This window comes from Pan paniscus, chromosome 12 (genome assembly GCF_029289425.2).
Source record: "Pan paniscus chromosome 12, NHGRI_mPanPan1-v2.0_pri, whole genome shotgun sequence".
In the NCBI taxonomy this organism is placed as follows: Eukaryota; Metazoa; Chordata; class Mammalia; order Primates; family Hominidae; genus Pan; species Pan paniscus.
In genome coordinates this window covers 15,553,150-15,576,169 of record NC_073261.2, presented here as the reverse complement: position 1 = coordinate 15,576,169, position 23,020 = coordinate 15,553,150, and the positions used below count along the sequence as shown (strand labels likewise).

Below are 23,020 nucleotides of genomic sequence, written 5' to 3'. Positions count from 1 at the left end.
AAGGCCTGGGCTGGGAGTAAGAAGACGAGAAGTGTGTCAGTGTTTTCCTTCTGTGCTCCGATTTCTGGATAGGTGAAAGAGATACCAGTATCTTGCCTGCATACAGTGTATGGCTCTGAATAACTATCAAATTAGACAGTATGAAAAAGTGGCTGTAAAATTAGAGAATATTATTGTTCGGGGGGAAGAACTGGTAGGTTTTTCCCTAATTTTCTGAATGATAGAGACATACTTCCACGAAATTTGTTTTTTTTTTTTCAAGCTGTCTTAATCCACAAAGCTATTGTCAAAAATGTCTATTTATCTGGGCATGGTGGTGGCATGGATCTGTAGTCCCAGCTAACTGGGAGGCTGAGGCGGGAGCATCAGTTGAGCCCAGGAGGCCTGACTACAGTGAGCCATGATTGTGCCACTGCACTCCAGCCCGGGAGACAGAGTGAGACCCCGTCACTAAAAAAGTAAAATAAAAATGTCTGCTTTGCTAACAGTAAGATTCTGTGCGCATATTAAATGACTTATATGCATTCCCTTCATCATTTCTTTCAGCTATATTAGGTGGCTTTGCAGTGTTGAGTTGAGGTAATCAAGATGAACAGACAGTGCCTACTAAATAGGTAGATGGTGTTATGTGGTGGGAAGAGGGTTTTGGTGTCAGATCTGGGTTTGACACACAGCTCTTCCGCTTATCAGTCTTGTGGTTTGGGGAAGTTAATCTCCCTGAGCCTCAGTTTCCTCTGCTGCAAGTGGGTATAATAGCTACCCCACTCATTGTTATGAGAATTAAATGTTATGATAACATAGAGCACCTACTATAATATGCCTGTTTCATAGTAGGCAATTCGTAAATAGTAGCTGTTTATTACAGAAATGTGATATTGAGCAGAGCTATTAAAAATATTTTTCTATTTAGCTAATCCAAATTTCTGGTTTCCAGAGCTTTCATACAATCAAGTTTTTGAACTTATTTGGGAAACCATACTCGTATGGAAGCAAAATGGTTACAGTTTTTAATCTTTCTTTTTTTTTTTTTTTGAGACGGAGTCTCCCTGTCTCACCCAGGTTGGAGCGCAGTGGCGCAATCTTGGCTCACTGCAATCTCCGCCTCCTGGGTTCAAGCCATTCTCCTGCCTCAGCCTCCCGAGTAGCTGGGACTACAGGCGCCCACTACCACGCCTGGCTAATTTTTTGTATTTTTAGTAGAGACGGGGTTTCACCGTGTTAGCCAGGATAGTCTCGATCTCCTGACCTTGTGATGCTCCTGTCTCGGCCTCCCAAAGTGCTGTGATTACAGGCGTGAGCCACCGTGCCCGGCCCAGTTTTTATCTTTCAACACGTCTTTGGAGTAAGTTTTTTTAGTGTTATTTGAAGACTGAAGTCATTTTAGGGGACAGAAAGGCAAGATAGGTTGAGCCTGTCTGATAAAGAGAAGTACCCTGTTTTTCTTCCATACTTTTTTCCCATGTCCCTAGGACCTTTGTAATATACTTGAGAACTGTTAATTCACACAAAGACAGTGTCTGTGTACTGTTTTCAAGGGATCAGTAGTACATTTCACCTCTGTGTTCCTATTCTGTGTGTTGTACTACCTTTGGCTAGGAGTGAGGTTCATGTTTACAGTTAGTCATGTATCTTTGTTTAACAAGTTGCAATTCATCTTTTTGGCAGGAAATGGGGGGCTATTTTATAATCAATGGCATTGAAAAAGTCATCCGAATGTTGATTATGCCTCGGAGAAATTTTCCCATTGCAATGATAAGACCAAAATGGAAAACCAGAGGGCCTGGTTATACTCAGTATGGTAAGTTCTGGAGATTATTAGAATATTTTTTAAGGAAAATTTAAAACTTTTTTTTTTTGAAGTAGATGCATCCAAATGGTCTTTGATATTTTTGTTTCTTTTTTTTTTTTTTCTGAGACAGGGTCTCACTCTGTCACCCAGGCTGGAGTGCAGAGTGGTGTGATTACAGCTCGCCATAGCCTCAACCTTCCCAGGCTCAGATGGTCCTCCCACCCCAGCCTTCCAAGTAGCTGGGACCACAGGCACGTGCCACCATGCCTAGCTAATTTTTTTTTTTTTTTTTGGTAGGGATGGGGTTTCACCATGTTGCCCAGGCTGATCTCGAACTCTTGGGCTCAAGCAGTCCTTCTGCCTCAGCCTCCCAAAGTGCTGAGATTACATGCATGAGCCACTGTGTCTGGTCTTTCTTTTGTTTTTTGTTGTTTTTCTATTGAGCATTCTTGTGTTAAGTTTTCATAATTGGGATGGAAGAAGAAATGGAGAGATGTTAGTCAGAGGATACAGACTTGCAGTTACAAGATGAATAAGTTCTGGGGATCTGATGTATAGCCTGGTGATGATAGTAATACTGTACTGCTTAAAATTGATGAGTACATTTTAAGTGTCTCAACCACACACGCGTGCACACGTACTACAAATGATAACTATGAGTGGTGATTGATGTTTTCATCAGTTTGATTGTGGAAATCATTATATGTATATGTATATTCAAGGTATTGTACACCTTGAATATATATGATTTTTATCAATCATAAGCATTTTAAAATTCACTTTAGCAAACTGAAAGAGCATGTGTATTTTTGTTACTACTTATGAAGATGGAAGCTAGTCTGGCTTGGCCATAGGTGAATGTGGGCCTTGGATGTCTTCTGGTTCAGGCCACTGTGGTACACCCCTCAGGGTCTCTGTCTGACAGCCACCTGGCCTCTGTTGGAACATTCTCTTTGACAGTGCCTAAGACAGCATGTTGTATTCTTGAGCAACCCTGACAGTTAAACAATTTTTCCTGATAGTTGAGCTAAAAATCAGACCTTAATTATAGCCATACATACTATACCTAGAAAAACAGCATGCCTGAATGTCTAGTGATTTTCTTTTGCATCAGTTGATGGTAGTATGTCTTAGCAGTCTTTGCCTGAAACTGAAATAAAATCTAAAATTCTACTTTTCTCCATTGGAACTATTAGATCAAGCACCATGTCTTGACCAGACTCCACAGTTTAAGGCGGATATAAAGTGCTAAGAGATGTGGACTCTGTCCTGGAGGGAAACTTTGAAGTTTGCTTAAATTCATAGTTTCAGTTATTTTACATTAGTGTTTCTCAATCTGGGTAGGTTTTGCATGCAAGAGGACATTTGCTGAGGTTTAGAAACATTTTTGATTGCCAGTCTTGGCTAAACTTAGTGATTTGGCTTTAATTGTGTCTAAGAGGGTAAGATTGTTCAGAAAGAAAATGGTTGAAGCAATTAAGATATCAATGAGTTTCTGATTTTTTTGTTGTTTGGTTCAAAGGAGTTTCAATGCACTGTGTGAGGGAAGAACATTCCGCTGTCAATATGAACCTCCACTACTTGGAAAATGGCACTGTTATGTTGAACTTTATTTACCGGAAGGAACTGTTCTTTCTTCCTTTGGGATTTGCACTTAAGGTATGACTTAATGAATGCATTCTTTTGTTATGAAGAAATTCATTGGGGGTAGTATCCTGTGCACATTGGATGGATTCTCCTTGTTAAAATAGTACTGTACTAGTTGTCCACTGCTCCAAAACAAATTACCTCAAAATTCAATAGCTTAAAACTCAATAAATTTCTGTCTCACAGTTTCTGCGGGTCGGGAGTTTGGGAGTGCTTTGGCTGGGCAGTTGTGGCCCAGGGTCTCAGGAGGTTGCATGGAGATGTCAGACAGGACTGCAGTCATTTTGAGGACTTCCAAGGTGGCTCACTCACATGGCTGGCAAATCTGCTGGTTGTTGGCAGGAGGTCTCCTCATGGGGTTGCTCTCTACATGGCCCTTTCTGTAGGCTGCTTGAGGCAACTGTCTTCCTCCATATAGTTAGCTGAGAGAACAGAGAGCAGAAGATGCAGAAGGAAAAAGCTGCAGTGCCCTTTGTGATCTAGCCCTGGGAGTCTCCCATTATCTTTTTCACCACATTCTCTTGGTCAAGCAGGCCAGCCTTGATTCGGCATGGGAGGAAACTACACGTTTGTGAACACCAGGAGATGAGGACCCTGGAGGCAATTTTGCTGTCTGGCTATCATACAAAGAATGCTTTATTTTAGAGAGTTTACTTTGATTCAGCAATAGCAGAGTGCTAATTTTCCTTGGGTATTAAAAAAATGAGAGAAGGTAATTATTAGTGAATAGATAAAGTATTTTAGTTATTAGTGAGCAATTAAACCTTTTATTTTCTATTCTAGGCACTTGTCAGCTTTTCTGATTATCAGATCTTTCAGGAGCTCATCAAAGGAAAAGAGGATGATTCTTTCCTTAGGAACTCTGTTTCTCAGATGTTAAGGATTGTAATGGAAGAGGGTTGTTTGACACAAAAACAGGTCCTTAACTACCTAGGTGAATGCTTCAGAGTAAAACTCAATGTTCCTGACTGGTACCCAAATGAGCAAGCTGCGGAGTTCCTGTTTAAGTATGTGTGCTTTGTCTAAACTGTTTCTGGAGGGGCGGAGGGCTGTCAGTGGTTCTTTGTATTGGTTGCAGTTTGGGCGGGCGAGTCATTTGGGAATGAGAATAAATCTTGGGGTAGAATCCTGGTCCTTGCTAGCCGGGGGCTACCTTTGTTTTTGCGGCCCTCCTCACTTGTATTTTTTTAGTAGTCGTGTTTTATTTTATAGTACTTTTTAACTTTTATTTTGAAATCATTTCAGACTTCCAGAATAATGTCCAAATAGTACATTGGATTCTAATTGTGAACATTTCATTCATTTACATTTACTTTTTTACTTTCTGTGTACACAGATGTACATTTTTCTTTCTGTACAATCCCTGAAAGTTGCAGGGATTGTATCACTTTATTTCTCCAAAGCAAGGACTTTGTCTTATATAACCACTGTATAATTACTAAAGAAGCCAGCTCCATACTGGTGCTGTCCAGTGCATAGCCACCAGCCACATGATAAGCACTTCAAATGTGGCAGTGTAGCTCAAAAACTGAATGCTTAATTTTATTTAATTAAAGTTAAGTAAGCATGAGTTGGGGATCTTGGTTAATAGAACATTAAGTAGTATTACCAACTGAATTGTTTTAAGCTTTTTTTTTTTTCTGTTTTCACAGCCAGTGCATCTGTATCCACTTGAAATCCAATACTGAAAAGTTTTATATGCTTTGTCTCATGACGCGAAAGCTCTTTGCTTTAGCCAAAGGAGAGTGCATGGAGGACAATCCTGATAGTTTGGTGAACCAGGAAGTCCTCACACCGGGTCAGCTCTTCCTTATGTTCCTGAAGGTAAATGCATGCTATGTCCACCCTTGGCCAGTGGTACCACTTGTGGAATGGTGTGACTTTGTCCAGCAGTACTGTTTTCTGCATGTTTATAGTTTCTAGTTTTGGCATTTTGTGTGGTCTCTTTTTTGTTTGTTCATTTAGCAGTAAGGGAATCAGAAATCCTAGCTTACACCAGGTTTGGAAATTTGCTTAATATTTTTATATAAAGATCACATCAAATCTTGGTCACAGTGTTAATGATAAAAAGCAAATGGCCTGTATTTATACATATGGTTGATCCTCATTATTTGTAGATTCTGTATTTGTGAACTCACTCACTGGCTAAAATTTATTTGTAACCCTAATGTCAGTGCTCGGTGCTTTCATGATTATTCACATACATGAGCAGAGCAGTGAAGAATTTAGGTCTCCTGAGGCAAATGTTACAGCTGAGGCGGGGCAGGGCGATGCTCTGCTTTCCGGTTTCAGCTCATACTATAAAGACGGTCCTTTTTGAGGTGCACTCAGTGCTATGTTTTTCACATTGTCGTGCTTCTTATTGGTGACTTTTTTGTTTTTTTTTTGAGACAGGGTCTCAGCCTCAACCTCCCAGGCTCAAGCAATCCTCCCACCTCAGCCTCCTGAGCAGCTGGGACTATAGACATTCACCACCACACCCAGCTAATTTTTAATTTTTTTTGTAGAAACAGGGTCCCACTATGTTGTACAGGCTGGTCTCAAACTCCTGGGCTCATGTGATCCTCCTGTTTCAGCCTCCCAAAGTGATAGGATTGGAGACATGAGCCACTGAGCCTGGCCAGTTTTTGCTGTTTATAATGGTCCCCAAGCATAGCACTGAAGCGCTGTCTAGTGTTCAGGGTTAATGAATTAACAAGGTATGTTAAATAAGGTGCCTTTCAACAAAAGCTTACATTAAACAAGATTGTATATTGATCCGTTGACCAGAATGTTATGACCAGAGACTTGCAGGAACCCAGCCCTGTATTTTTCCCCAGGAGTAGTGGTTTTATATGTGTTAATTCAGTGTTCATTAGAACATAGCTACTGTGAGTAGTGAAATTTGACTGTAGATGTATATAGAGAAAAAGTTGGCATGGCACAAAAATGATTTCAGAAGAATATTGATTCAGTGGCATTTTATATTTTGCATCTTATCCTCAAAAAGATGTAATCTAAGAGTTAATATATTTTTAGTAGAGGTGGGGTTTCACCATGTCAGCCAGGCTGGTCTCGAACTCCTGACCTCAGGTGATCCACCTGCCTCAGCCTCCCAAAGTGCTGGGATTACAGGTGTGAACCACTGTGCCTGGCTTCTAATTTATTTTATTTTATTTTGAGACAGAGTCTTGCTCTGTCTCCCAGGCTGGAGTGCAGTGCTACGATCTCAGCTCGCTGCAACCTCCACCTCCCGGGTTCAAACAATTCTCCTGCCTCAGCCTCCCGGGTATCTAGGATTACAGGCGCGTGCCACCACGCCCGGCTAATTTTTTTATTTTTAGTAGAGACGGGATTTCACCATGTTGGCCAGGCTGGTCTCGAACTCCTGACCTCAAGTGAGCCACCCACCTTGGCCTCCCAAAGTGCTAGGATTACAGGCGTGAGCTACCACACCCGGCCTTCTAATTTCCTATCTAGGTAGTAATTCTTATTTACATTCTTCCCGAAAGGTAATAATCTTTGTTTCTGTTTGCTCGGTCCATAAAATTAGATTGAAAAATTTCAGCAGCCTAGAATTTTCCTGACAAAAATGGAAAGCAGGCAGCGTAAGTTTTCTCTTATTAATTTAATCTGTTATTAAATTAACCTTTCAAGTAAAGGTTAATTTACATTTCCCATCTACTTAAAGTGAAGCATGGTGAGCTCATTGTATTCCACACTTATAAATCTGTCTTCATTCCACATCAATTCCTAATTAGCAAAAAAAAGAAAAGAAAAAGAAATGAGACCAGGAGTACAGTGGCTCATGCCTGTAATCCCAGCACGTTGGGAGGCTGAGGCAGAAGGGTAACTTGAGCCCAAGGAGTTTGAGACCAGCCTGGACAGCACAGAGAGATCGCTACAGAAATAATAAAAACTATTAGCAGTGGCCGGGTGCGGTGGCTCACGCCTATAATCCCAGCACTTTGAGATGCCAAGGTGGGTGCATCTTCTGATCTCAGGAGTTCAAGACTAGCCTGGGCAACATTGCAAAACCCTGTCTCTACAAAAAATATAAAAATTAGCTGGGCATGCTGGCATGCTGCAGCAATTCCAGCTACTCAGGAGGCTGAGGCAGGAGAGTTGCATGAGCCTGGGAGACGGAGGTTACAGTGAGTTGAGATCACGCCACTGCACTCCAGCCTGGGCGACAGAGCAAGACCCTGTCTCCAAAAAAAACCTGTTAGCTGGGCATGGTGGTACATGACTGTGGTCCCAGCCACTTGGGAGGCTGAGGTGGGATCCCTGAGCCCAGGAGGTCAAGGCTGCAATAAGGGGTGATTCTGCCACTGCACTCTAGCCTGGGCGACAGAGCAAGACCTTATCTCAAAAAGAAAAAAAAACACACCTGGTGCGGTGGCTCACACCTGTAATCCCAGCACTTTGGGAGGCCAGGGTGGGAGGATCACTTGAGCCCAGGAGTTTGAGATCAATCTGGGCAAACAGCCCAGAGACAAAACTTCGTCTCTACAAATAATTTTTAAAAAATTTAGCCAGGCCTGGTGGGCCACACCTGTGGTCCCAGCTACTCAGCAGGCTGAGGTAAGAGGATTGCCTGAGCCCAGGCGGCGGAGGATGCAGTGTGCTGTGATCACACCAGTGCACTCCAGCCTAAGTGACAGAGCAAGACCCTGTCTCAACAGAAAAAAGAAATGAGTCTTCTGTAGCAAGGCGTTACTAATGTGACCTGTGTCAGCAACAAGAGAAACCAAGGGAAAATTGGGGCTTTTTCAGAGAATTCATTGCCGAGTATCTGATTTCCTTACCAGCTATGTTAAAGCTTTTAAACCTTTGAGTTTGGAGCATAAAAACAATCTTCAGAAGATACATAACCATGACATAAGATGAATTATAGACTGTTAAAAATTCACATTGTATTTACATTGAAATAAGCGATATAAAATTGAAAAATAGCAACCATATTTTCTGTATTATTGTAGATTAACCATAAAACACTTCAGTTAGCTTTTCTGGTTTTGATTTTAAACCCAAATAAGGAAGTAGACATAGTTATGAAAAAAAAGGGAGAAGAACACAAACAAATCAGTTGTCAAGATCCAGGGCTTCTTATTCCATCTTGACTGTGAAGATGAAGTGTTCAGTGTACACCTGATAAAAACATTTATGACACAGGAAGATGTAGGCTCAAGAAAGGAATCTAAACAGCAACCAGCAGAGGTGGAGCAGTGATGCCAGGCTCTTCCACTCAAACTTGATTCTCTGGTTTCACTTGATAAAGTCCAAACCTACATTAACACCCTTGTTGGGTGAGCTAACAGCTTCCTTCACTCCCTGGTAATTCCCTTATCTGTACATTACAGATTTTTAGTAGTGTACTTACAAATCCTACTAGTGTGTAGTCAGTTGTGAGATTCATTGTAACATTTTATAAAATATATTCCTTCTTCCCACACCTCTCCAAAATTTATTCCTTCCAAGTACTGAAAATTTAATATTACTGCACCACAGTGATATTAAATGCAGTGTCAGTGCCAGAGAATATGCAGAAATGAAATGTGTCACTTCCAGTGCTGTCTTCTGGAAGAATAGTTAGGTCTTCCAAGTGTGAGTGTTCAAACACTGATAGTTTGAAGAGGTGGATTATCAATAGTCAATGGCTAATGTGTTGACTCAGGGGCCTGCTGGAAAAGGTATACATTAGTGACCTATGTACATCTTCCACGTTTTCTTCCAAATATCAAATATAGGAGAGAACCTATCTCCAACATTCTCTTAGGTATTTTCAGTGGTTTCTGAACCACCCATAGAAAGCGCTGATGGTGTATAGTCTTTTTTTCTTTTATTTTTAGTTGACATGTAATAACTGTCCATATTTATCGGGTATACAGTGATTTTTCCATATATGTCAATAATGTATAATGATCAAATCAGAGTAATTAACACATTCATCACCTCAAACATGTATCATTTTTTTGTGTTGTGAACATTCGAAATCCCCTCTTCTAGCTTTTTGAAAATATACAATAAGGCTGGGTGTGGTGGCTCACGCCTGTAATCCCAGCACTTTGGAAGCTGAGGCAAGAGGATTGCTTGAGCCCAGGAGTTTGAGACCAGCCTAGGCAACAAAGTGAGACCCCCATCTCTACAAAAAAAATTTAAAAATTAGCCAGGCATGGTGGCACATACCTATGGTCCCACCTACTTAGGAGGTTGAGGCAGGAGGATCCCTTGAACCCAGGAGGTTGAGGCTGCAGTGAAAAAATATACAACAAATATAGTTAACTGTATTCAACCCACAGTGCTGCAGAACACCAGAACTCATTCCTCCAGTCTAGCTGTAATTTTGGAATTGCAGGCTGCTTTAGGCTTTTCACTTAGTGTTGGCAGCATAGATTAAGATGGACTGTGTAGTTCGTGTGATTGGTTTTAGATGTATAACAAGTATAATGGGTGAAGGAGGGCATCACACTGAAGAGCTATCCTTTCTGCACCTGAAAAGCCCTCTTTCAGGTTTTTGGTTTTGATGTATGTTAGTAGACCTTTGTTAAAGATCGTACAGATTACATGGGAATAAATATGAAGTTTGTGATAATTGAAACACATACTATTTTATTTTATTGAGAATAGGGTCTTGCCCTGTTTCCCAGGCTGGAGTGCAGTGGCACAGTCATGGCTCACTGAGGCCTTAGGCTCCTGGACTCGAGCGATCCTTCCGCCTCAGCCTCCCAAGTAGCTGGAACTACAGGCACGCCCCACCCCCTCACCCCACCCCCTCTGGCTAATTTTTTTGTAAACAGGGTTTTGTTTCACCATTTTGCCCAGTCTCATGTTGAACTCTTGGTCTCAAGCAATCCACTCAATCCTGGGATTATAGATGTGAGCCACCACACCTGGCTCACATACTATTTTATATTAATTTTTTTTTCTTATTTCAGGAAAAACTGGAAGGTTGGTTAGTGTCTATTAAAATAGCTTTTGATAAGAAGGCTCAGAAGACCAGTGTTTCCATGAACACTGACAATTTGATGAAGATTTTTACAATGGGCATAGACCTTACCAAACCATTTGAATACCTTTTTGCTACGGGGAATCTGCGTTCTAAAACAGGTAAAATTAAATAGATCGTTTTAGTTAATGTTTTTCAAATTATTTGCTTAGTGTAGATTTGCCTGTCCCTGAGAGTTCTTTTTAAAAGCAAACCCCACGAAAAAAGTAAATTTCTCATAACTATGACTTCGACAACTATCGGTCTAAAGGGCTTTAGACAAGGTGTCTGTATCGCTAAAATTTAATTCAGATAACTGAATACATTTTCTCTGCTTCCTTCTAGAAAATGAAAGACCACTTAGACCTCTGAGGAAGGCTTGCCTAACAGGAATTCTAGATGGGTTGCTGTACATGCCCATCTCTAAACCATTTGCCTTGCCTCAGAGTGACCTGAGAGGCCAGGTGTGGTGGCTCATGCCTGTAATCCCAACACTTTGGGAGACCAAGGTAGGAGGGTCACTTGAGCCTAGGAGGTCAAGGCTGCAGTGAGCTGTGATTGCACCACTGTACTCCAGCCTGGTGACAGAGTGAGACCCTGTCTCAACAAAAAAGAGAATGACCCTAGAAACTTAAAAAGTGGTAATTGGGAATTCAGAATTTTTTTTTTTTTTCTTTTTTGAGTCGGGGTCTCACTCTGTCACCCAGTCTAGAGTGCAGTGGCAGGATCATGGCTCACTGCAGCCTTGACTTCCCAGGCTCAGGTGATCCTCCGACATCAGCCCCACGAGTAGCTGTGACTACAGGCATAAGCCACCATACCTGGCTAATTTTTGGATTTTTTGTAGAGATGGGGTTTCGCTACGCTGCTGAGGCCGGTCTGGAACTCTTGAGCTCTGGTGAACCACCCACCTTGGCCTCCCAAAGTGCTGGGATTATAGCATGAACCACTGTGCCCCGCCCTTTTTTTTTTTTTTTTAACCCATGTTACTGTTGCCGATTCTTTCATTAGCCTGCTTTCTTGCTTGTCTATTATCTGACTCTCTCGGATGAATTTAACTACTTGCCATTTTATTAACTCATTTAATGTTCACCCACAAAGGAGGTCATAGAGGAGACAGGGAACTAGTTGGGGCTAATACAGTTTGTGAAATCTGGGGATTATTTTACATATTTTTTTGTGAACTCTTTACACTCATCAGAGCTAGGAGAATAAATGTTGTAATAATTCATTCTATGATCTGTAGAGTGCTCTGAGGTTTTGTCGTCATAAAGCCTCAACAATTTCCATTTTTTAAAAGATTGGCCCATTTTTGAATGACTTTTGTTTTATTAAGGTCTTGGCCTCCTACAAGATTCTGGACTTTGTGTTGTGGCTGACAAGCTGAACTTCATACGCTACCTCTCCCATTTCCGCTGCGTGCACAGAGGGGCTGATTTTGCCAAGATGAGGACCACCACAGTACGCAGGCTGCTGCCAGAGTCCTGGGGCTTCCTTTGTCCCGTGCATACTCCAGACGGGGAGCCCTGTGGCCTGATGAACCACCTAACTGCCGTATGTGAGGTTGTCACACAGTTTGTGTATACGGCATCTATTCCAGCTTTACTATGCAACTTGGGTATGTAGTGTACAGTGATAAACATCTTGTTTGGTTATGTGGGTTTTTTTGTGTTTTTTTTGTTTGTTTGTTTTGAGATGGAGTGTTGCTATGTCGCCCAGGCTGGAGTGCAGTGGCGCGATCTTGGCTCACTGCAAGCTCTGCCTCCTAGGTTCATGCCATTCTCCTGCCTCAGCCTCCCGAGTAGCTGGAACTACAGGCGCCCGCCACCACACCTGGCTAATTTTTTGTATTTTTAGTAGAGACGGGGTTTCACCGTGTTAGCCAGGATGGTCTCCATCTCCTGACCTCGTGATGTGCCTGCCTCGGCCTCCCAAAGTGCTGGGATTACAGTTGTGAGCCACCGCGCCCGGCCAGGGTTACATGGTTTTTAACCTGTTAAGTTGTGCTGCTTTTGGAGATTCAGCAGTGATTTTCTGTAAGAATTCTTTTTTACTCTTCTGTGCAGGAGTTGGGCTGCTTTCTTGGCTCCTCTGTAGAAGGCTGAATGCATTCTTTGAAAGTGAAAACAGGAGAAACTAAGTGTTATAGGTATTTTGTTTTCTTTGGGAAGAAAAAAAAAGATAATGAAAGTGAGGAACGCTTGATCCCAGGGATTTGAGGCTGCAGTGAGCTGTGATTGTGCCACTGCTGCACTTTAGACTGGGTGAGAAAGTGAGATCCTATCTCCAAAATGAAAAATAAATGAATAAGAATGATGCCAAAGCATTCGAAATAGACTAGTCATTAATATTGGAAGTATAGAAGCTATTGAGTAGTTTTTTGGGTCATTTCTTTTTGCATCTCTTGGTGGATCTTTGCATTTCTAAATAGAAAACAGTGTTGGTTTGCAGGAGGACAGTTTAAAAGGAGGTTTCCCAGTCTACCCTGATGTCATCAGATATATAACCTTTTTTCCTGATAACCTTAAAGCTGCTGTCTCTGTCTCTGCTTGGCTTGATACTTGGTTTGAATTTACCTTCATACCTAAAGATGTCAGTCTTCTCTGCAGTCTTCTAGTCCCAGGGTTCTCCATTTATGATTTGGAGACTAGAAATGTTCTGTCTTTGGTGGTCTGTGGACAGGGTCCTCGGTGGGATTAATATGTGTACAGTAAAACTTCCAGTTCATGGGGATCAGATGATAAGTGTTCTCAAGCAACTGGAAGGGCATTGACTCAAGAAAGTTCTGCTTAAAAGTACTTCTCCCAGTTAGAGTGGCCTGGCCGGGCGTGGTGGCCCATGCCTGTAATCCCAGCACTTTGGGAAGCCGAGGTGTGCAGATGACTTGAGGTCAGGAGTTTAAGACCAACCTGGCCAACATGGTGAAACCCCATCTCTACTAAATATACACACACAAAAAAATTAGCTGGGTGTGGTGGCATGTGCCTGTGGTCCCAGCTACTCAGGAAGCTGAGGCAGTAGAATCACTTGAATCCAGGAGGTGGAGGTTGCAGGGAACCAAGATTGCACCACTGCACTCCAGCCTGGGTGACAGAGTGAGACTCCATCTAAAAAAAAAAAAAAGAGAGAGAGAGTGGCCTGTAAGAAGAGGGCCCTACAGAAAGTAATCAAGAAATACTCAAGATTCAGAAGATGTAATCAGTGTAATTTGAAGGTTTATCCTCTACGAGGAAAAGAATTTTGTTACTCGTGATTCAAAATGTCAAAGTCCAGGAGAGGGTAGAAAGGAGAAAAGAGAAAGTGGAGAGGTAGAAAGTATATCCAACTGCAGAAAAAGAGATGGGGAAGGGTTTTTTGCTCTAGCACTGGAGAAGAAGACAGAATCGCTACCTAACTTTCGATAGAGATGTTCATATTGTGGTGACAGATGAAACACGAGGTGGGTAACTTCTGACACTCTAACAAACACTTGATGTCTTCAGAATGTATTTATGATTCATGGAAGAGTGTTCTTTTTTTCTTTTTTTTTACTTAATTTCAGTTGATTCTCATTATTTGTAGTACTCATCTTTAAAGTCACCAGTGAATATTGAATTGTGCCTAGGGGAAATACAGGGTAAGGTTCCTTCAAGCCTCGGGTTACAACATTTTTGTTAGCTGATCAATATGTAGCCTTGTTTTTTGTGTGTTTCTGTTGAAAGACACCCTTTAAAAATATATATTGTTCACGTGGTAACATTGAATTCTCAGCCAACAGCACTGTAATTATAGGCTTATCTAACACACATGTTTTTCTGTTAGGCACATCACACCTTTTTGCATTTATGAACACTAGGCAGCACTTCAGTGCTGCACTCGGAGGCAATTTGTTTTTTTGTTTGTTTGTTTGTTTTGTAGAGATGGGGTCTTGCTATGTTATCCAGGCTGGTCTCAAACTCCTGGCCTCAAGCATTCCTTCTGCCTTGGCCTCCCAAAGTGCTGGGATTACAGGTGTGAGCCACCATGCCAGGCCTGGAAGCTGTTATTTAAACAGTGAAATCACACCAACAAAAAGCACAAAAATGCTGAAAACGTGTCAGTGAACAGACTGGGCAAGGGACACTTGTTTATAGTATGAGCTGACAAGAAGGCATGGCATCATCTTGTTTGACTTCAGCTGCGGGGAGCATCTGCATCAGGGGACTCAAAGTTTTTTGCTGCATGTTCTGAAATGACTTTGAAAGCATCCCCAGTATTAATTTTGTGGTTACAGAGATAATGTAGCAAGTAGGCAAATGTGCACATAATGAGGATTAACTGTAATTACATTTTGGGGGTTAATGCATTTAATGCATTTAGGTGGCTTAGAAATAAAAATATTAAGACATACAGTGAAATGCTCCCTCCCATAGGCCCCTGTCCCCTTGCTACTTCTTTCCTGTGTGTCCTTGCTGAAGCGATTTAAACTTCCACAAGCAATACAGAAGCCTTCAGGCTTACCCCAGAGATATTGCAGGTTTGGTTCCAGAGCACTGGAATAAAGTGAGCCACATGAATTTCTCGGTTTCCCACAGTGCATATGAAAGTTATGTTTACACTATGCTGTAAATATTTCAATTTTAAGAATACTTTATTGCTAAAAAATATTAAATCATCTGATCCTTCAGTAAGTTGTAATCTTTTTGCTGGTGGAAGGTCTTGCCTCAGTGTTGCTGGCTGCTGACTGATCTGGGCGGTGGTTGCTGAAGGTTAGGATGGCTTGTGACAATTTCTTTTTTTTTTTTTTGAGACAGTTTCGCTCTTGCCCAGGCTGGAGTGCAGTGGCACGATCTCGGCTCACCACAACCTCTACCTCCTGGGTTCAAGTGATTCTCCTGCCTCAGCCTCGCGAGTAGCTGGGACCACAGGCATGCACCATCATGCCCGGATAATTTTTTTTGTATTTTTAGTAGCGACGGGGTTTTTCCATGTTGGTCAGGTTGGTCTCGAACTCTCGACCTCAGGTGATCTGCCTGCCTCGGCCTCCCAAAGTGCTGGGATTACAGGTGTGACTGCACCCGGCCAGCTTGTGACAATTTCTTTCTTTTTTTTTTTTTCTTTTTTTTTTTAAATGGAGTCTTGCTCTGTCACCCAGGCTGGAGTGCAGTGGCGTGATCTCGGCTCACTGTAAGCTCTGCCTCCCGGGTTCACGCCATTCTCCTGCCTCAGCCTCCCGAGTAGCTGGGACTACAGGCGCCCGCCACCACGCCCGGCTAATTTTTTTGTATTTTTTATAGAGACGGGGTTTCACCGTGTTAGCCAGGATGGTCTCGATCTCCTGACCTCGTGATCTGCCTGCCTCTGCCTCCCAAAGTGCTGGGATTACAGGTGTGAGCCACCACGCCTGGCCTGTGACAGTTTCTTAAAATAAAACAAGTTTGCGACACCAACTGAATCTTCCTTTCACAAAAGATTTCTCTGTAGCATGTGATGCTGTTTGATAGCATTTTACCCACAGAGGAGATTATTTCCAAGTTGCAGTCAGTCCCCTCAAACCCTGCCGCTGTTTTATCAACTAAATTTATGAAATAGTCTAAATCCTTTATTGTCATTTCAACAATGTTTACAGCATCTTCTCATTTCTTGAGATCCCATCTCAAGAAACCATTTCTGCTGGGCACAGTGGCTTAGGCCTGTAATTCCAGCACTTTGGGAGGCCAAGGTGAGAGGATTGCTTGAGCCCAGGAGTTCGAGACCAGCCTAGGCAACACAGGGAGACCCTGTCTCTACAAAAAAAAAAATTTAAAAATTAGCCAAGCATGATGGCACACACCTGTCAGCTACTCGGGAGGCTGAGGTGGGAGGACTGCTTGAATCTGGGAGGTTGAGGTTGCAGTGAGCCATGATCATGCCACTGCACTGCAGCCTGAGCGACAGAGCAAGACCCTGTCTCAAAAACAAAACAAAGCCATTTTTTTTGCTCATCCTCTAAGAAGCAATTCCTCATCCATTCAGTCTGATTATGGGATTGCAGCAATTCACTCATAGCTTCAGGCTCTACTTCTAATTCTAGTTGTCTTGCTATTTCTACCACATCTACAAGCCCGGTAGTAACATCAGAGATCACTAATCACAGATCACCGTAACAGATATAATAATAATAATATTTGAAATATTGCAAGAATTACCAAAATGCCAGCACAGAGACACAAAGGGAACACTTGTCGTTGGAAAAATGGCATTGATAAGCCTGCTTGAAATATCTGAAGTGCAGTTAAAAGAAATAATGCCTGTACCTGTTTTAGAGACAAGGATAATTTGATATCTGAACTGATACAGCAGCTGTTGACCCCATCTGGAGGGAATCTGGAATGTTGGATGAAGCATTCTGATGTGATTGTGCTGTTTGTTCCCTTTACCAGGGGTCACTCCCATTGATGGAGCTCCCCACCGATCATACAGTGAGTGCTACCCTGTCCTGCTGGACGGTGTCATGGTTGGCTGGGTGGATAAGGATCTTGCTCCAGGCATCGCAGATTCTCTTCGTCATTTTAAGGTGGGCTTGAGGCTTTGTGAATTGTCCTATCCCTTGACCTTAGGTTTTTCAGTTCCTTTCTAGTTTTGGGGTTAACCCCTGGGCGGTCTAGAGTGATCAAGTGGTCAGGGGGTCACAATGTCCAGAATGCCTGTGCATTCCCTCTGGTGACAGAGGCTTGCCTTATACTGGCCTCATTGGTTGGGGTCAGTGACAGATATTTGACCCCTATACATTCTTTGGCAGTTTCATTGAGGCGCCTCAGTCTGCTTATCTAACTAATTTTAACTTTTTTCCCCCTTCTTAATACTAGTGGCATAGAAGGGATCTCAAAATACAGATATTTCAGTAATATTCAAAATATGCAAGGTAGAAGTTATACCCCATTGCCTCCTAGGTTTTGAAAATATATTTTTAAAAAGTAGAATGACATTCTTTGAATAACTTACCTTTGGGATTTCCTCCTAGTGAAGAGTATTTGTTGCTTTGATAATGGCCATTGAAAGAATTATCCTTTGGCAACAGGCTGAGTTTGTGGTTTATATTCTGTTCTGTGTTTTTATTTTTAAAAAATGTTTAAACTAAATTTTAGTTTTCGTTTAAGTGCTGTATCGGACACTTGGGTTGTTTCTACCTTTCGGTCATTGCAAATAATGCTGCTATGAACATGAGTGTACAAATATCTATTTAAGTCCTTGTGCTTTTAATTCTTTAATTCTTATATTCCTATAAGTGGAATTGTGGCTCATTTGATATAATTTTACACTTAGAGCAAAGATGTTTAATCAGTACATGGGACCCCCCCTGTATACACATTACCCAAATCCACCAGTTGCTATGCTTTGCCCTACATCCTTTATCTTCTGTATACTCTTTATAATTTTTTTCTTTTGAACCATTTGAGAGCAGTATTGAGACATTGTCTCATTTTCCATAAAGATTTTAGTGTACTTTTTCTAAGAACAAGGATTTTCTCTTCAATAACCACAGTACATTTATGAAAATCAGAGAAGGTCATGTGGGTGGGATCCATAGTTGATACTCAGAGTCCACCAGCTGTCTCAATAATGCTCTCTTTTTCTCTTTTCTTTTTTTTTTAAAGAGACGGGTCTCACTCTGTTGCCCAGGCTGGAGTGCAGTGGCACAATCACAGCTCACTGCAGCCTTAGTGTCCCAGGCTTAAGTGATCCTCCCACCTCAGTTTGCCAAGCAGCCTGACCACAGGACTGTACCACTGTGCCCGGCTACCCTGACCCAGTCCTTTGGGTTGTTATGGAGGCTTTATTACATAGGATGACTGATGGAATCATTGGCCATTGGGGATTAGCTTAACCTCCAGCCCCCTATCCCCTTCCTGGAGGTTGAGGGTGGGGCTGAAAGTCCCAATCGTCTAATCCTGGCTTGGTCTTTCTGGTGACCAGCCCCATCCTGAAGCCACCTAGATGCTGCCAACCACCAGTCTTTTATTTTTATTTTTTTGAGTCAGAGTCTTGTGCCTCAGCCTCCTGAGTAGCTGAGACTACGGGTGTGTACCACCACGCCCGGCTAATTTTTTTTATTTTTAGTAGAGGTGGGGTTTCACCATTTGGGTCAGGCTGGTCTCCTGACCTTAACTGATCCACCCGCCTTGGCCTCCCGAAGTGCTGGGAATCACAGCTCTCCTGTAATTTAGGTTTATGTTTTGCTTCCTCATGATGAGATTCAAGATATTTCAAGAAGCACATGACGTTGGTTTGTCCTGTTACGACTCATGTTAACTGATCCCTTCAAAGTTGTGTTCTTTAGGTTAATTCACTGTACAGTTTCTGTTTTTCTCTGTAATAAGTAACTTGTGGAGAGATAGTTGAAAGCTATGTGGAGCCCTCTTTCTTCATATTTTCACCCACTAGTTGATGGATTATTAGCTGAATTACTATTCCATTGGTGGTTCTTTGCTGAGTTAATATTACTGTGATGGTTACCACATGGTGTTTTCCCCCACCAGCATTTTTTCTATGTTTATTAGTTGCTATTCTGTAAGGGAGGGCTTTCTTTTCTATTAGTTGTTCATTTATTTATGTTAGCGTAGATTTATAGATGCTTGTTTAATTTTGTGAATATTCTGTTACTACTTATTTCAATGCTCAGAAAGTGTATGAGATTTGATCTAGTGTACAGTTGAGGGTTTTAAGTATATTCATGTTGTGGAGTCATCACCATCTTCAGAACTTTCTCATCATCACAAATTGAAACTCTGTAACCATTAAACAATCATTCCTCTTTTTTTTTTTTTGAGGCAGAGTCTCAGGCTGCAGTGCAGTGGTGTGATCTTGGCTCACTGCAGCCTCCGCCTCCCATGTTCAAGCAATTCTCCTGCCTCGGTCTCCCAAGTAGCTGGGATTACAGGTGCACACCACCATGCCTGGGTAATTTTTGTATTTTTAGTAGAAATGGGGTTTCTCCATGTTGCCCCGGCTGGTCTCGAACTCCTGACCTCAAATGAGCTACCTGCCTCATTAGTCTCAGATTTTATCTTTTTTATAGAGAATTTATTTTCATTCTCTTTTTTTGGTTAGCATTGTGGAGCATCGGAGGATGAGGACACTTAAGATCTGCTCTCTTAGTAAATTTCAAGCATGCAATATAGTATTCTTAACTGTAGTCACATGCTGTACATGAGATCTCCAGAAACTTAATTTTGTTGCATAACTGAAGCTTTATACTCTTTGACCAACATCTCCCCGTGTCCCCCTCTACCAAACATTCTCTCATTTTTAATGATAATGCATTTAGCTGTGAATCCCCATGAGTTCTGACACATGGGTTTTTTGTTGTTGTTGTTGTTGTTGTTTTCAGGTTTCTGTAATTTAAGTTTTTATTTCTCCTTTCACCCAGGAGTTTGTTGGAGTTTTTTTGTTTTGTTTTTCAGACAGGGTCACTCTGTCACCCAGGCTGGAGTGCAGTGGCATGATCATGGCTCACTGCAGCCTCAACCTCCTGGGCTCAAGTGATCCTCCCACCTCAGCCTCCCAATTAGCTGGGACTACAGGCATGTACCACCACACTCAGGTAATTTTTTAATTTTTGTAGAGACGGGGTTTCATCATGTTGCCCAGGCTGGTCTTGAACTTCTGGGCTCAAGTGATCCACCCACTTTGGCCTCCTAAAGTGCTGGGATTACAGGTATAAGCCACCCCCGGCCCACCTATGAGTTTTTGGTTTATTAAATTTACAAATAAAACCAGTAATCTACTGTATTTTAGATCACAGAGGACAGAATTTCCTTTAGTGTATTGACACGTGCATTCATGGTGTGCTTTATCCTTAGCCTCAGTAGTTAGTGATTTGCCTACTAGCTGGGGTGAGCACCCAAGGAAGTAGGGCTTTTACCATGGCTGAGTGTGGATGAGTGGTATTCCATGGGGCATAAGACTGGCAGCGACAGCCATGGCCGTGGGACAGGTTTGTTAAACTCTGTTTTTGTTAAAAACAGGTGTTGAGAGAGAAAAGAATTCCTCCCTGGATGGAAGTGGTCCTTATACCCATGACAGGAAAACCAAGTCTGTACCCAGGATTGTTCCTTTTTACCACTCCTTGTAGACTGGTACGGCCTGTGCAGAACTTAGAATTGGGCAAAGAAGAGCTAATTGGAACTATGGAACAGGTAAATACATATGTGTGATGGATGAGTGTATGTGCTTGTTTGTATAGTATACAACTTTCAGAGACTTAACTCTTCCTTTTTTAAAAGGGTTGTTAGTGTTACAACAACAGTTGGACATTTGAAAGAAAGTCAGACTTTCCACCTCCTCTGTGATCAGCACAGAGCAATTTCCATGTCTGATCTCACTCCACAGAACCTGAGAGAGGGCTGGTGGTCACATTACCTGCCTCCCATCTTATCTAGCTCCCAGAACTCCTTTGTACCTGGCTCTGCCTCAGCCGTGAAGTGAAAACATTCCATTAGATTCACACTCAGTCTTTGCGTACATATTTACAGTTGCAAAATTATAGGCTTTGTGCTACTTAAAAATTTTTCTTCCTATTCCCCTTCACAATTGGTCTGGGGTAGATTTAGAGTAAGATATGTAAAGCAAGTGGTATTTCTAACTGGTCGCTTCCCTGTGCTTCCCAGTTGATCCCTTCAGCACTCATGATGCTGGGTGGGGATGGTTTTCTCTTGAGTCTTTGAGTACTGAACTCTGAGAAATGGTAAGAGTAAATGTGTAAGCAGTTGCAGTTATTTTGTGCCTTGGACATCTGCTCTTCCAGATCTTCATGAATGTCGCTATCTTTGAGGATGAGGTTTTTGCTGGAGTTACCACACACCAGGAACTCTTTCCACACAGCCTGCTGAGTGTGATTGCCAACTTCATCCCTTTCTCTGATCACAACCAGAGTCCACGGAACATGTACCAATGCCAGATGGGTAAGGAAGAGGGATGATGTTATAGTCACAATCAGGAAAGTAAACTTGATACTAGCATACTCTTTTATTGTCCTTATTTACATATGCTGACCATTTGTTCCAAAAATACAGTTTATGGCAAGTATTTTTTTTTTTCTGTGCCACAAGCAACCAGCCCAGGATCACTCATTGTATTTAGTTGGCATGTCTATTTAGTTTCCTGTAATATATGACAGATCTTTAACCATTCTTTGTCTTTGACATTGACATTTTTGAAGAAAAAGGTATAGAATGTCCATAGATTTGGGTGTGCCTGAGGTCTTATTATTTGATTTTTTGAAGAATACAAGCAATTATAGTCACCCGCATATTTATCACTTCCAGTCCTCTTCATTCCTGCTGCAAGATTCAAGTTTTCATTGCATACACTTTTCCTTCAGCCTGATAATCTTCCTTTAGCATTTTTTTATAGTGCAGGTTGCTGGCCACAAATTCTCTTTGTTTTCATTTATCTGAAAATGTCTTTATTTTGCTTCACTTGAAGGAATCTTTCACTGGATATACAATTCTGAGTTGACAGTTATTTTTCTTCCAGCACTTAAAAGTTGTTGTTACACTGTCTCTTCTTAGTCTCTGTCATTTCTAGTTAGAAGGCAGCAATCTTCTGAATATAGTGTGTTTCTTTTTTTTTTTTTTTTTGAGACAGAGTCTCGCTCTGTCGCCTAGGCTGGAGTGCAGTGGTGTGATCTCGGCTTACTGCAACCTCTGTCTACTGGGTTCAAGTGATTCTCCTGCTTCAGCCTTCCAAGTAGCTGGGTCTACAGGGACTCACCACCACACCCAGCTAATTTTTGTATTTTTAGTAGAGACCGGGTTTCACCATGTTGGCAAGGCTGGTCTCGAACTCCTGACCTCAGGTGACCTGCCCACTTTGGCCTCCCAAAGTGCTGTATTACAGGCGTGAGCCACTGCGCCCGGCCTCAAATTTTTTTTTTTTTCAGTTTAATTAAATTGCTAAACTCTTCTGTCATTATTTTTAAAAACATTGCTCTCCTTTTCTCTCTTTCCTCCCCTTCTATCAGTTATTCATATATTTAAACCTTTTGATATTGTTCCATAAGACATTGAGTTTCTGTTCTCTTTTTTCTTTATTTTCTTCAGATTGGATCTTTTTTTTTTTTTCCGAGATGGAGTCTCACTTTGTTGCCCAGACTGGAGTGCAGTGGTACAATCTCGGCTCACTGCAACCTCTGCCTCCCGTGTTCAATAAATTCTCCTGCCTCAGCCTCCCAAGGAGCTGGGATTACAGGCACACACCACCATGCCCAGCTAATTTTTGTGTTTTAGTAGAGATACGGTTTCACCATGTTGGCCTGGCTGGTCTCAAACTCCTGACCTGAAGTGATCTGCCTGCCTCAGCCTCCCAAAATGCTGGGGTTACAGGTGTGAGCCACTGCACCTGGCCCAGATTGGATTATTTTTATTGACCTATTATCACAGTCACTTTTTATTCTGTCTTCTACTGAATTTTTGCTTACAGTCATGTGCCCTTAACGACAGGGATACCTTCGAAGAAGTGAGTTGTATGTGATTTTGTGGTAGTGTGAACATCATAGAGTGAACTTACACAAACCTAGATGGCAGAGACTACTACACACCTAGTATATGGTATAGCCTGTTGCTCCTAGGCTACAAACCTGGGTGGCATGTAACTGTACTGTGTACTGTCTACAGTTG

The 23,020-nt window shown here is 41.9% G+C and overlaps 1 protein-coding gene across 2 annotated transcripts in view; it reads left to right on the top strand.

Annotated features, from left to right (window-relative positions):
• The window catches only part of POLR1B (RNA polymerase I subunit B), a 43,119-nt gene that overhangs the window by 12,243 nt on the left and 7,856 nt on the right, over positions 1-23,020 (top strand). For both annotated transcript variants that reach the window (XM_055107406.2, XM_055107407.1), the window contains exons 5-13: positions 1,666-1,798; positions 3,312-3,448; positions 4,220-4,443; positions 5,089-5,260; positions 10,354-10,525; positions 11,740-12,021; positions 16,784-16,917; positions 20,369-20,539; positions 21,148-21,304. In XM_055107406.2, the coding sequence (XP_054963381.1) occupies positions 1,666-1,798; positions 3,312-3,448; positions 4,220-4,443; positions 5,089-5,260; positions 10,354-10,525; positions 11,740-12,021; positions 16,784-16,917; positions 20,369-20,539; positions 21,148-21,304 (1,582 nt within the window). The remainder of the gene's footprint in view (positions 1-1,665; positions 1,799-3,311; positions 3,449-4,219; positions 4,444-5,088; positions 5,261-10,353; positions 10,526-11,739; positions 12,022-16,783; positions 16,918-20,368; positions 20,540-21,147; positions 21,305-23,020) is intronic.